This window comes from Zingiber officinale, chromosome 4A (genome assembly GCF_018446385.1).
Source record: "Zingiber officinale cultivar Zhangliang chromosome 4A, Zo_v1.1, whole genome shotgun sequence".
Classification (NCBI taxonomy): Eukaryota; Viridiplantae; Streptophyta; class Magnoliopsida; order Zingiberales; family Zingiberaceae; genus Zingiber; species Zingiber officinale.
The window spans coordinates 130,104,912-130,118,769 of NC_055992.1; the positions used below are offsets into that span (position 1 = coordinate 130,104,912).

Consider the following 13,858-nt stretch of genomic DNA (forward strand, 5'->3'; position numbering starts at 1 on the left):
GCAAACGATGCTTAACATTATTGATCCAAATCTACCCATGTTACAAATTCAATTAAATATTTATTTCAGAAATCGGCTCCCAGGTCAAACATGGCGAGGCACTTGGCCTTCTTAGGTATGGGAACATCCACCACTGCCTCAACAAAGCCTCCTAACGAAATTCAATATTTAATTTCTTTATATAACTCTAGGTTTAACCAAAAAAGAACAATTGAATTACAAGATCGAAAAACAAAGAAACACAAACTCGAAACAAATCCGAATATCTAGAATCTCTAGCCTCTTGTGTTTGGTATTTCAAATCTATACAAAGAAAACTAGTATGATGCGGAATAAAATTACTAGTTATACCTTTCTTTGTAAGTAACAACCTCTTAATCTTGTATCGTATTCGTCTTCTTATTTCGGACGTCGTGTGGGCGACGATCTACCGAAATGAGAACTACCCAAGCCCTTCTTCTTCCTTCTTCCAAGTTTCGGCCAAGCAACCTTCTCCAAGAGATTATAAGTCTCGGCCACCAACCAAGCTCCAAGGAAAATTAGGAAACAAAACCTCCTTTCTCTTCTTCTTCTCCAAGCTAGATCCGGCCACCAAAACAAGCTCAAAGGAAATTGATGAGGTTCGGCCACTAAGGAGGAAGAGGAGGAGATGATATGGTCGGCCACCACCAAGGAAGAAAAGAGAGAGGAAAAATAGAAGAGAGTTCTCCTTCATGAAGGCACCCCTACCCTCTCTTTTATAATCCTTGGTTATGACAAATAAGGAAATTTAATTATAATTAAAATTCCCTTTATTTTCCTTGCCATTGGTTAATAAGGAAAATTTAATAAAAATTCCTTTTAACCCCTTCTATGGCCGGCTCCTGTTCATGCTCCAAATAAGGCAAGTTTTAAACACAAAATTAAAACTTCCTTATTTGTTTCCGAAAATTTTAAAATAAAAATTTCTCTAATAAATTTTCCCTTCATGGTTGGATATAAAAGGAAATTTTATAAATTAAAATATCTCTATTAAAATATGTGGATGATTTCCAAAAAGGAAAGTTATCTTTAAAATTAAAATCTTCCTCTTAATCTACAAATAATGAAAAATATCAAATCTTTTCTTAATCTTTTGTAGAAACTATAATAGGACAGATTTAATTTTAAAACTCTCTTTTAAATCATGAACATGGTTACAAAAAAGAAAAGTTTTATCAAAAATTAAAATCTTCCTTTTAATTACAAATAAGGAAAGATATCAAACCTTTCACTTAATCTTTTGTAGAATGCTATAAAAGGAAAGATTTAAACTTTAAACTCTCTTTTAAAATTATGGTTCCACATATGGAAAGATTTTAAATAAAATTCCTTTTATTCTTTACATGGCCGGCCACACCAAGCTTGGACTCCAAGCTAGGGCCGACCACATTAACTTGGCTCAACCTTTGGCTTGGCCGGCCCAAGCTTGGACTCCAAGCTTGCTTGGCCGGCCACCTAAGGTTGGGTAGGAAAGTGGGTATAGGTGGGTATCACACTTTATAAATAAAAAGCTACGATAGGGACCGAGAGGAGGAATTGATTTTGGTCTCCCGATGAAATTAAGCTTCCCGTGTTCGCCCCGAACACCCAACTTAATTTCATCAATAATAATTCATTCCATTAAAGAATTATTATTGAACTACCGCACCAATCCCAAATTACATTTTGGGCTCCTTCTTATCATAAGTGTGTTAATCTCTCTGTGTTTAAAATGTTGGATGCCCACTAATTAATTGGGTTACTGATAACTCACTTTAATTAATATCTTAGTCCAAGAGTAGTACCACTCAACCTCATTGTCATGTCGGACTAAGTCCACCTGCAGGGTTTAACATGATAATCCTTATGAGCTCCTCTTGGGGACATTATCAACCTAGATTTCTAGGACACGGTTTCCTTCTATAATCAACAACACACACTATAAATAATATTATTTCCCAACTTATCAGGCCTATTGATTTATTGAACTAAATCGTACCATTTGATAAATCAAAGAAATAAATATTAAGTATATGTGCTTGTTATTATATTAGGATTAAGAGCACACACTTCCATAATAACAGAGGTATTGTTCTTTTATTTAGTCAGTATAAAAAGAAACTACCTCAATTGGTCTAGCTCAATACACTCTGAGTGTACTAGTGTAATTTTATAGTCAAGACAGACTAATACCAAATTACACTACTACCATTCCAATAGTTTGTTTCTATCCATCTTAGTCGTGAGCAACTGTTTATAATTTATAAAGAACTGATAACATGACCTTCTGTGTGTGACACCACCCACCATGTTATATACAATATAAATTAATTAAACAACTACACTTTGCATATAAATGTAGGTATTTGACCAATGTGATTCTTTATTTATAAATAAATGTTTATACAAAAGCTAGGCTTTTAGTATACATTCCAACATTCATAACCTAGGGTTACACACCCTAGGGGCTAGGGTTACCTCCCCCTAGGATTTTCCACCTGCCTAGTATCCACTAGGACTTTTACCTAAGAACACTTAAGACTTTTCTGAAAGTTCAATCATACATGTTAGATAACAAGACAACTTAACTTTGAACCCTTTGTCATTATCAAAACACAGGTTTGATCGTCTCGTGCTTCCTGCACCAACAATCTTCTATCTGGCTGACATTGCTCAACTGTATGATGAATTTCTCTAGCAAATTATTGGCATTTATGTGTAAAATGAGTATGTGTTTGATGATAAACACAGAAACGAAAATGTTTTTCTAGGGGTTGCTGACTCAGTTTAGCAAATGAAATTAAGATCTCGTCTATCGTCTACAGTATCATTTCCCCCACTTGGGTTGGAGTACAATGGAGGATCAGGGGTGGTATCTTGTTCCGAGGTGGTGGAGGGGGAGCCTTGTGACCCTACCGAGCAGTCGTGGGTGTCGGTGCATTGACATCATTTCTTTGAGCAAGTTGCACTTCTTCCACATGGACGTATTTCTCGGCTCATCCCAAGAGACTGTCATAATCTATCGGGGGGCTTCTTCACCAGGGACCTAAAGAAATCTCCTTCCAGTAATCCTTTAAAGAAGGAACTCATCAAGACCTCCGAGGGGACATCAAGAGCAACTCTATTGAACCACTGGATATACTCCCACAGCGTCTCTTAGCTTTTTTGCTTCACGTCAAATAGGTTGGGGGGGGGGGGGGGGTTCTTATGGTACCATTTGTTATTGGTGAAGTGATGCAGGAAGATGGTTAGAAAGTCATCAAATGATCGAATGGAGGAGGACGGGAGTCAGCTGAACTATCTCTGTGTTGATCTCGAGAGGGTTGTCAAAAAAACTCGGCACTTAACATCGTTCGTGTATCGATGCAATAGAGAGGTATTTTCATATTAGTATAGGTGGACTTCAGGGTTTGATGATCCTATGTACTCTCCGAGCCTTGGCGATTGGAAATAGCACATCAATTCCTCCTCAGGTATACTCCTAGAGAGAAGGGGGTACCCCGAGTGTTCATTTATCAGTGAAAGATAGTAGGGCATTTCCCCAGCCATGGATTCATGAGACCATTCCTCTTGTTGTATTGATGTCGCAGGGGGAGTTGTGGCTCGAGCATGAGGGGTCTCAACAAGAGCTAGGGGTACCCAACTAGTGGTTGGAGGTATCTCCATTGAAATGGAGGGTACTTGGGTAGGATTTTGGATTAGTAGGGGGTGCCTTTGCAACACTTCTTGCACTGTAGTAGCTACAAGATGGTTGAAGTCTTCCTTTGTCATGATGATAGTTTTACCACGACCCTTTTCACTAGTGGAGATGATTTCGATGGTTTTCTCGATTTCAACCATCTTAACGTCTTAGCTCAATTTTCCTACAAACAACACCAATTAATTGTTCCAGTCTAAGATGAAGGGTGTGTGAACCATCAGTAAGCTATCTTCGAGGTTGATGAGTTGCAATGATCTGGCGATGAATGAGCTCTATGTATTTTTGCGAAACTCAATAAGAATTAGAATGGAGGGCAAGATGAACATTGACTCAACCACTCCAACACTCAAGTCAAACTATTGGGAGAATAAAATGAGAGGAGAATAGAAAGTAGAAAAGAAGTTTAGATTGCTTGTGCACGTATCTGCTCCCGCAGGGGCAGACCTTTATTTATGCTACTTTATGGACAGGAAGAATGATGACCACGACCCCCACTAAGCTACGATTTTAGATAACAGCATATTATGCCACTCCCCACTCTTTTCCCTCACATAGCCACGTCATGGTTGTGAGGGGGAGTCACACCACGCATTCAACCACCCACGTCTCTTCTACTCGGGCTAGAGGAGTGCTCGGGCATCAGGAACGAGAGCTACTGAGTCTTGAGGAATCGGGAGTGAGAGTAGCTGAGTCTCGGGAAGTCGAGAGGTTGAGTCTTGAGGAATCATGACTGGGAGTGGTTGAGCCTCAGGAAGTCAGGATTGGCCGAGTTATTGGGTCTTGAGATGTCGGGTCTAATTCAGGTCCACACTCACGGGGTGATCTCGGGCTCAATTTTGTAAGAAGAAGAATAAGGAGAGAACAAAAAATAATATAAGAGTAATAAAATCTATTGTTCATTGATATTTGCCCTAAGGACAATACAATTTATAAAGTTCAAAAAGTACTTGATCAATTAATTAATTAATAAATAATAGAATTATTCTAAAAATAATTATAACAGAATTATTAGAATAATCTAAATACTAATATGATTTGATTTACTAATTTGATCCGGTCAATTTTGATAATTCTATTTTATCTCTTTAATTGTAACTTGGTATAGATGCACCTTGACCCAGCCTATATGTCTTGACTTTTGACTTCCACCTCTGCAAGTTCACTGTGTTGTCCCTGTCACATGGCCACTGACTATCCTCTATATCATAGGATAAGAGCTGGATGTTATTGTTGTTGTTGGTAGAAATAGCTTACAGCATCTTGGCTCCGGCTTAATTTAAAGGTTGCAGATGGATTAACCGTTGAGGCAATATTGGAGAACTAGCTGAAGTTGAAGCCTGTCATTATGGAGGAGTTGGGTGAAGAGAGATATTCTTTGGTTGTCCTATTTGGAAGAGTGAGGGATGGAAAATGATCTATCCGGTTGGATTGGAGAAAACAGGTTCTTTGTTTACTTTCCAGAAATTGCAGATTAATTAGTATTTCTGTGTTTCTAGTTCCTAAGATCATTCAAATGTGAGATTTTATAATGATGTAGCTAGGAGATGTTTTGTTTGAAAATCCTACTATATGATGCTGATATATACATCACTTTGTATGCTTGATTGGCAAGCAGTTTATTTAACTCAACAAGCAGAACTCACAAAATGTACGCTGATCATAATTTTGGTCTTGAAGATTCTACCCAGGTGTAGCAGATTCTTTGAGATTTGCAAGTTCCCAACTCTATATTAATTGTCACTACAAAACAGGTATTAGTTTCCTATTCTTGTACCATATGTTCAACTTATACAATTGTTGCTAGTAGAAACAATTTTTCACTAAGTTTTCAATAGCTCATCCAATTCTTGTACATATGTTCGTAATGAAGCATGACTTGTTCTGACTATTCTTGTACAATATGTTTCATAGCAAAGAAGCCTAAGCCCTGAAAAAAAATCATATGAAAGGGTAATGAGATGATTAGATACTGGGGAAAAGGGGTACAAATTCATGTAGATTTGTCCTTCGGATTTGCGTCTCACACATGCAAATTTGTTTCCATGATGCATTGAACTAACAGGCCGTCAACTTCCTATAGGCTTTTATTAATGGCAATGGAACTAACAGGCCATCAACTTCTTCTTCCTTCAAAGAGTGAATTGCTCGAGTGGAGAGTTCCATCCGGTTCCCCTATCAGAAAAACACTTGATATAATCGGCGTAAAGTACTTCTCGATACTTTGGCACCTCGTCATCCAGCAGTATCTCCTCGATCGGGCCATATAGAGTCTTCTCGTCGGTGCTCGGAGCAAAGAACATCGCCACCGACAATCGAGGCCCTCGCCGGCTCGCCAACACGCGATGCTCCACGCTGATGAACTTGTCGTTGCTGATGAGCTACCAGAGAAGGAATGCATTTAAATCAATAGAATTTTTCATGAAGAGCAACAACGTCGAAGAATCTGTTTACCTGCAGGAGATCGCCGACGTTGACCACGATCGCACCAGGAACAGGCGGAACGTCCACCCAGTAGCCCTTGTGACGCACCTGCAAGCCGCCGAACGCATTCTCCACCAATAGGGTCAGGCAGATCGGATCGGAGTGCCTGGCGGTGCACATGGTGAGCTCCGGCTGTGGGCACGCCGGGTAGTAGTGCGCTGATATCGTGCACTTGCTCGACAGGTTGAGCCTCTTCAGGTAGTCTCGGCTCAGTCCGAGCGCTTCGGACAGCAGCTCGAAGACCAGTTCAGCCAAGCCGACCATGTGCTCGTAGTAGGTCAGCGTCGCTTCTCTGCAGACGCTGGGGATTTCTTGGGGATTCAGGGAGGCGCCGAAGGAGCAGTAGAGCGTGTCCCTCCATCTAGCAACTCTCGTCACGAACAGGTCGTTGTTGCTGAGGTACTTCACGCTCATCTTCGAATCGCGGCAGTAGAGCTTCGCCTTCTCCGACGGGTCGAGCTCGTGGAACCTCCTGTTCCCCTGCAGCGAGGCTTCGACGATCTCCTGCGGGACGCCGTGGTTCACTAGTTGGAAGAATCCCCAGGAGCTCGACGCCTCGCGGACTCGACCCACCACCTCCTCCCGCCGGTGGGCGAGGTCGGAGAGGTCGATGATGGGGACTTGGAGGCCGGCGGGTGCGGCGGCGTCCTTAGGACCCGGGAGTTCGTCGGGGGAGTGGATGAAGATCCGCGGGAGCTCGGTGGTGCCGCTGTCGACGAGGCCTTTGACGCCGGCTTTGGTGGCGTCGAACGCGAGTAGCTCTTCCAGGAGGCCGTCGGAAACCGAGTGTGGCCCATTGCCGGCGACGGCGGTGGTTGCTGCCATCTAGTTAGCTTATGAACGTTTTCGCATTTATGAGGCTGGATGTGCTCTGTTTATAGGAAACTTTGGCACTTTATTTTAATTTATTATATCAAACCACGTCATTTTTTTTAATTCTTTTTTTAATAGAAAAAAAAAACTATGAATGACAGTTTTATCACGGCACTGGTGCCGTTCATTTTCGTTCAATGTCTAGATGAATTTCAAGTGTGATCTAATAGTCAACACGATCGAGATCTATTTTTCATTTCGAGCATGATCTAACAATAAAAATGACCGATCAGATCAAATATACTTGAATCAGACTGGTACTCCATAAAAATATTCGATTATGAGTAATGGGCCGGTTGGGTTGAGCTTGTCTGAAAGGGAATTGGTTCGTAGCCTAATGGATCGCCATATCATAATTGAGGAAGGGGAGCGAAGTTCTGGGAAAATATCAGGTGCAATAGGATACGTTGCGAAAGAAGAATTTATGTATCATAAAGAAAAAAAACTATAAAAGAAACTCTCGATCACTCATCGTTCTCATTTTTTTTTATTATTTTCTGCGCTCACTATCTCGGTTAAGCTTTACACATTTACACTTAAGCATTAGAGGGGTCTGGTTGGGACTAGAGCGACACCTTGTGACTTTGTATTGATTTTGAACTGGAACTCTTACTATTCAGTGCGCTTAGCCATCAACGATCAAGAAATATTAGGCTGGGAACTTTCAAATTCTGCCGTATCACAGATGATATATATAATTATACTCTGTTCGCATCAATCTTCAAATAGTTTAACTTACCGATCTTTATTCTTCTTCAACTGCAGTGCACTCGTAGACATTATAATCCCAGCTAAACTCTCGTTTCAAAGAGTGAAATGGCTGAGAATAGACTCTGTTCCAATTCCTCTAGAAGCGAAAACCTGAAAAATACTCTTCGAGAAGAATTTCTCGATATTTTGGAGCCACATTCTCGGACAATATCTCTTTGATCGGACCATACAAGTAATTGCCCTCGCGAACTCCGACAAAAAACATCGCCACTGACAATCGAGGCCCTAGTCTATTCGCCAACACTCGATGTTCCACGCTTTTGAATTTACCATTGCTAATGATCTACAAATTAAGAGAAACTAGTTACTTCAGTAAGCTCTAAGCAATACGAAAGGTCGAAGAATTACCTGAAGGAGATCGCCAATATTGACGACTACGGCTCCGAGAAAGGGCAACACATCCACCCAGTGACCTTCGTGGCGAACTTGCAGGCCGCCGAGTTTAGAAGTGCCCAGAGTGAGCTCCGGCTCTCACGGTGGACTTTGTCAAATTTAAATTATACTAAATTAAATTCAACTTATTTATAGAGATTTTCAACTTATATATAAAGATAATCTAAATAGACAATCTCAGACTACCAGTAGAGACTGCTTTCTGCTAATTGCTGAGTGCAAACCGAGCTCCGAGTTCAAGCAGCAAACTTCGAGCAGACTGAAGGGTCGGGCGGGCAAATAGTAGATTGACCGACCGGACAGACAAGTTGAGCGAGCAGTTAGCCTTTCCGTGGACGACAAGGCAGCCTAAAGGTAGAGAGGCCGAGCGGTCTAAGCGAGTGACTAGACGAGCGACCGGACGAGCGAAGCAGCCTAGTGAACAGAGGGTCGAGCGATCGAGCGAGTGAACGGCCGGACAGGCGTGCAGCTGACCAAACGAAAATGCCGCATTTTTATATTATATAATTTGTTTAATAGTAGATCTCACTTGCTTACCTTCGTGTCGGAAGAACTCTCGTGCAACTTAATCAATTTTTCCCACATCTCTTTTGCGCTTGAAAATGGACCGACTCTGTTCAACTCTTCTTTTGTCAAGCCGCATTGTAGAGTGCATGTTACCTTGGTATTGGCTTCGATCTTCCTCATCAAATTTGTGTCCCAGTTCTCGCATGATACTGATTTTCCAGTGTCGTCGAGTGGAAGTACCAGGCCGCTCTGGATGATTATCCACATCTCAACTTGCGTCTTGAGGTGGTACTCATTCATCCCTTCCAGTAACCGAAGTCTTCGCTCGAGAATAGTGATGGCCGAGCGGTGTTGTATCCTTCTTGGTGGACCATTTAGAAAAAGAGATCTTGCACACACATAAATACAAAAACTTGTCCCAAGACTATGTCTTGGCTTAGTAGTGTAGGAGAGAACTAAAAAAGTATTTTACTAATTTTGAAAAAAATAATAAAATAATAAAAAATTATTATTATAAATTTTGTTAAATGTGATATTTTATCAATACTGACCAATGGTGAAAAAATGAAAATGACTTTTTCAAAAAAGAAATTTGGAGGGAAAAAATAAAAAAACGTAAGAATATATTTTTACATAAAAATGATATATATTGTACTTTTTTTTTTACATAAAAATGATATATATTTTACTTTCAAAAGGATCCGCTGCTCGATTGGTGGTTTCATCAATTCAGAGTGACCTAGTTCTGATACCAATTGTAGGATCGAGACATACTGGGGGGGGAGGGGTGAATAGCACTTGTGGCTTTTTCAGTCGTTTCGGAAAACATAAAGTAAACCCAGCGGAAGATAGAAAGAAACAAGAGAACAATTGCTAACACTTTTGGTTACTTAGTTCGGAGCTTGTGGCGACTCATATTCCAAGGCCCACAATCGTTGATCGCTTTCGTTGGACAATCACTATAGATCCGAAAATTCTTTACAAGTACAAGTATGAGGCTTTACAAATATTGAAATACAACTTGTTACCGACAACTTTAGTGAGATCAGTCTTCTCACTTGGTCATCGTCGGAGCAGCGTTTGGATGTTGTTGAAGTGTTCCAGAGCAGCACACAAGAGCGTAAGTTGTTCTAAGAAATTGTTGTTTCGAAGTGATAGTCGAGACCCCTTTTTATAGCCACCTCAGACCTCATCCAGATCCACTGATCTCGGGATCAGGTTTGACCCGATTCTGATCGATCGATTGATCCCCTAGATTGGTAGACCGATCCTGCTCGAATCGGCCCAACTTATCATCCAGGTTCTGTTGCTCGGATAAAGTCTTCATTCAGTCTACCAATCTTGCTGTTCAGTTGACCGATCCCCAACTTATCTGGTCTGATTAACTTGGCTTGACCACACCGATGCTTATCCACAGTTCGGTCAACTAAAGCCCAAGTTCGGTCGATCGATCCCTTGGTCGAATCCGATCAGCTCGCTGAAAATCTGATCCTTCTGTTTGAGTGTTCGGTCGGCCGATCAAGGCCAAATCTAACCTTGCAAAAAGTGTTAGTCTCCTGCAAAATAGAGTTAGATAAATAGTGAATAAAGCAATATGAAAGAATAATTTTTGACAGCCTCTGGACTATCCAATTCTGACTTTTGAATTTCCTCCGAAAACCCTAGGTCGAACTGATGCATACTATTCTTCAACGGTAAATGTGTCCTCACCTACTCCTCTAAGGAGAAGTTACTTGTTGAGAGATTGGTCCTCCAAACCGACTAGACTTTTACTCAGTGCTTGAGACTTTAGGTCTTCATGCTAGACATCCGCTCCACGACCCGTCCAGACTTTCACCTGGTCTGTGACCATTAGGATTTTCACCTAGAGTCCTCGACTCTACGATTTCACCCAAAGTACACGACCTGCCAAGATTTTCCACCTAGGGTTACCACCCCCTAGGACCTAGGGTTACCTCCCCCTAGGGTTTTCTATAACCTAGGATTACACCCCCTAGGACCTAGGGTTACCTCCCCTTAGGATTTTCCACCTGCCTAGTATCCACTAGGACTTTTACCTAAGAACACCTAGGACTTTCCTGAAAGCTTAATCACACATGTCAGATAACAAGATAACTTAACTTTGAACCCTTTGCCATTATCAAAACACAGGTTTGATTGTCTCGTGCTTCCTGCACGAACAATCTTCTGTCTGGCTGACATTGCTCAACTGTATGATGAATTTCTCTAGCAAATTATTGGCATTTATGTGTAAAATGAGTATGCGTTTGATGATAAGCACAGAAACGAAAAGGTTTTTCTATAAGTTGTTGACTTAGTTTAGCAAATGAAATTGGGATCTCGTCTATTGTCGCCTACAGTATCATTTCCCCCACTTGGGCTGGAGTGTAATGGAGGATCAAGGGTGTTATCTTGTTCCGAGGTGGTGGAGGGGGAGCCTTGCGATCCCACCGAGCAGTCGTGGGTGTCGGTGCATTGACATCATTTCTTCGAGCAAGTTGCACTTCTTCCACATGGACGTATTTCTCGGCTCATTAATATAGCCTAAAATCTATATTAAATGTCACAAATAGGCTTATCAAATTAACAATTTAATATTTCGCTGAACCCCTTAATTTCACAATAACGTTGTAGTAACGAGCCCAGGATCGATCCGAGGAACCAACAGTATGATGTAATTTAGGATTGTCTTTTATTCCTATTTTTGGGGTTTTCGATATAAAAATGGAATTGGGGGGAATTAAACTTGAATTTAAATCTAACAAATGAAAAGCACAGAAAATAAGAACTAATCTAATGCATAAAGTAAACCTAACTAGGTGTCACTGATTAATCCAATATGCATTGTCACGCTACGTAATGAATTTCATCAACAACACACTAAAACTAAGGTATGAAATAGCTGGACAATAATGAAACCTAATCTTAAGCAACAATTAAAACGTTAACTACAGAAACTAAACCACTCAACAGTGCTGCAATTAAGCTAAAGCGGAATTAAGAACAATTTCAAACTCTATTGAAACTAAATTACCCAATGCACTTGAATTAAAACAATTAATCTAAAGAACTATGATTACTAAATCAAAACATAATAAACTGAAATGGAAATCTATTAATAGTAAAAAGAATGCAAAAGTTAAACCCTAAACCATCTCAACACCAAACCAATCTTCTTGGCAACTTCTCCTTGCCGTCACACAAGGAAACAACGGAGAACACTCCAACTGTAATCGGAGAAGACAATCTCAGTAGCTACACTCAGCTCAGCCTTCACCAGCACCATCGGAGACCACTCCAAACGAAGCTAATGAAGATCGGTGCCGCCCAACTCCAGAAATCTGTAATTCTACTGTGCTGGAAACCCTGAGCTGTGGTGGAGTCGATGGTGGATCGAAGATCGTCGGAAGGGTTCAGGTACCACCGGAGGACCACCTCCGGTGAACAACTGTGAAGCGAAGCCACTGCATCGGAGGAACACCGCCGAGCAGGGTAGAAACAGAGTTGCTGAAGCAGAATCGTCGCCGCAGGACCACCTTGAAGCGATGCTCAGATACGGAAGCTGGACGCCAGTAGAAGGAAGTGTCAACGCCAATGAAACTCGCCGAGAAGTGGATCTGAAGTGGAGATGGGAGCGTCGGCGGAGGAAGACGAAGCTACAGTGGAAAATCGCGAGCCAACGCCGAGCTAAGTACACTATAGCTTCTCAAAGCTTTTATACCCCTTTCAAATCTGATCGGATGGCTGAGAATGTTTCGGGCTAAATCAACGGTGAAAAGTCATCCAAAATCTGATCCGAAGGTACTGATGTTGATCTAGGATCTGAATCTACCCTCCCGTCGGTCGGATCGATCAGATCATCACTGGATGGGCCAGATCTGCCGATCTTCAATGAACGGCCCAGATTAATCCGGCTGGATCAATGGCTGGATGAACTCAAATCTGGATCAAAACTTCTGGATCTTCATCAATGGCTTAGATCTGCTCCCCATTAGGTTAGATCGGCTAGATCTTCAACGGATGGTCCAGATCTGTCCTATTCTTGATGAACGGCCCATAATGCTCCAAAGTTTGATCTTCTTGTTTGAACTCCGATTTAAGCCCAATTTCGGTCCAAATAAATCCAAATCCCAGATCCTTTGATGCCTACAAAATAAGAATTAAATATTAGCACAAAATAACACTAAAAATAAGATAATTTACAATTAGGTCCAAAAATACACACTATGCACAAAATGTGATGTAACCATGATTTAAACCTATAAAATCAACATCAAACCATGCATATATGAATCAAAATAATGTAGTAAAATCATGGTTATCACTCATCCCAAGAGACTGTCATAATCTTGTTAGGATGTATACTAAAAGTCTAGTTTTTGTAAACATTTATTTTGAAATAAGAACCACATTGGTCAAATGTCTGCATTTATGTTAAATGCAGTTGTCCATTTAATTTATATTGTAGATAACATGGTGTGTGGTGCCACACAGAAGATCATGTTATCAGTTCCTTATAAATTTTAAATAGTAGCTCACAATTAAGATGGAATGGGACAAACCATTGGAATGATTGTAGTGTAATTTGGTATTAGTTTATCTTAACTATAAAATTACACTAGTACACTATGTGTGTATTGAGCAGGACCATTTGAGGTTGTTTCTTTTTATATTGACTGCATAAAAAAACAAAACCTCAGTTATTATGGATGTGCGTACTCTTAATCCCGATATAATAACAAGCACATATACTTAGTATTTATTTCTTTAATTTATCAATGAGTGAGATTTAGTTCGATAAATCAATAGGCCTGATAAGTTAGGAAATAATATTATTTATATGGTGTATTGTTGATTATAGAAGGAAACTATGTCCTAGTAATCTAGGTTGATGATGCCCCCTTGAGGAGCTCATAAGGATTATCATGTAAACCCTGCAAGTGGACTTAGTCCAGCATGATAATAAAATTGAGTGGTATTACTCTTGGAGCTAGATATTAATTAAGTGAGTTGTCAGTAACTCATATAATTAGTGGACATTCGATATCTTAAACATAGGGATATTAACGTACTCTTGATAAGAAGGAGCCCATAATGTAATTTGAGATTTGTGTGGTAGTTCAATAATAACTC

The 13,858-nt window shown here is 40.5% G+C and overlaps 1 protein-coding gene across 1 annotated transcript; it reads right to left on the minus strand.

Annotated features, from left to right (window-relative positions):
• Positions 1-5,641: 5,641 nt before the first annotated feature.
• On the minus strand, positions 5,642-7,042 carry LOC121971188 (1-aminocyclopropane-1-carboxylate oxidase homolog 1-like). Its single transcript, XM_042522335.1, has 2 exons — positions 6,152-7,042; positions 5,642-6,078 (listed from the first exon to the last, which is right to left on the minus strand). Exons 1-2 carry the CDS (start codon positions 7,004-7,006, stop codon positions 5,830-5,832), a joined length of 1,104 nt encoding a protein of 367 aa, XP_042378269.1. The 5' UTR covers positions 7,007-7,042; the 3' UTR covers positions 5,642-5,829.
• Positions 7,043-13,858: the final 6,816 nt, after the last annotated feature.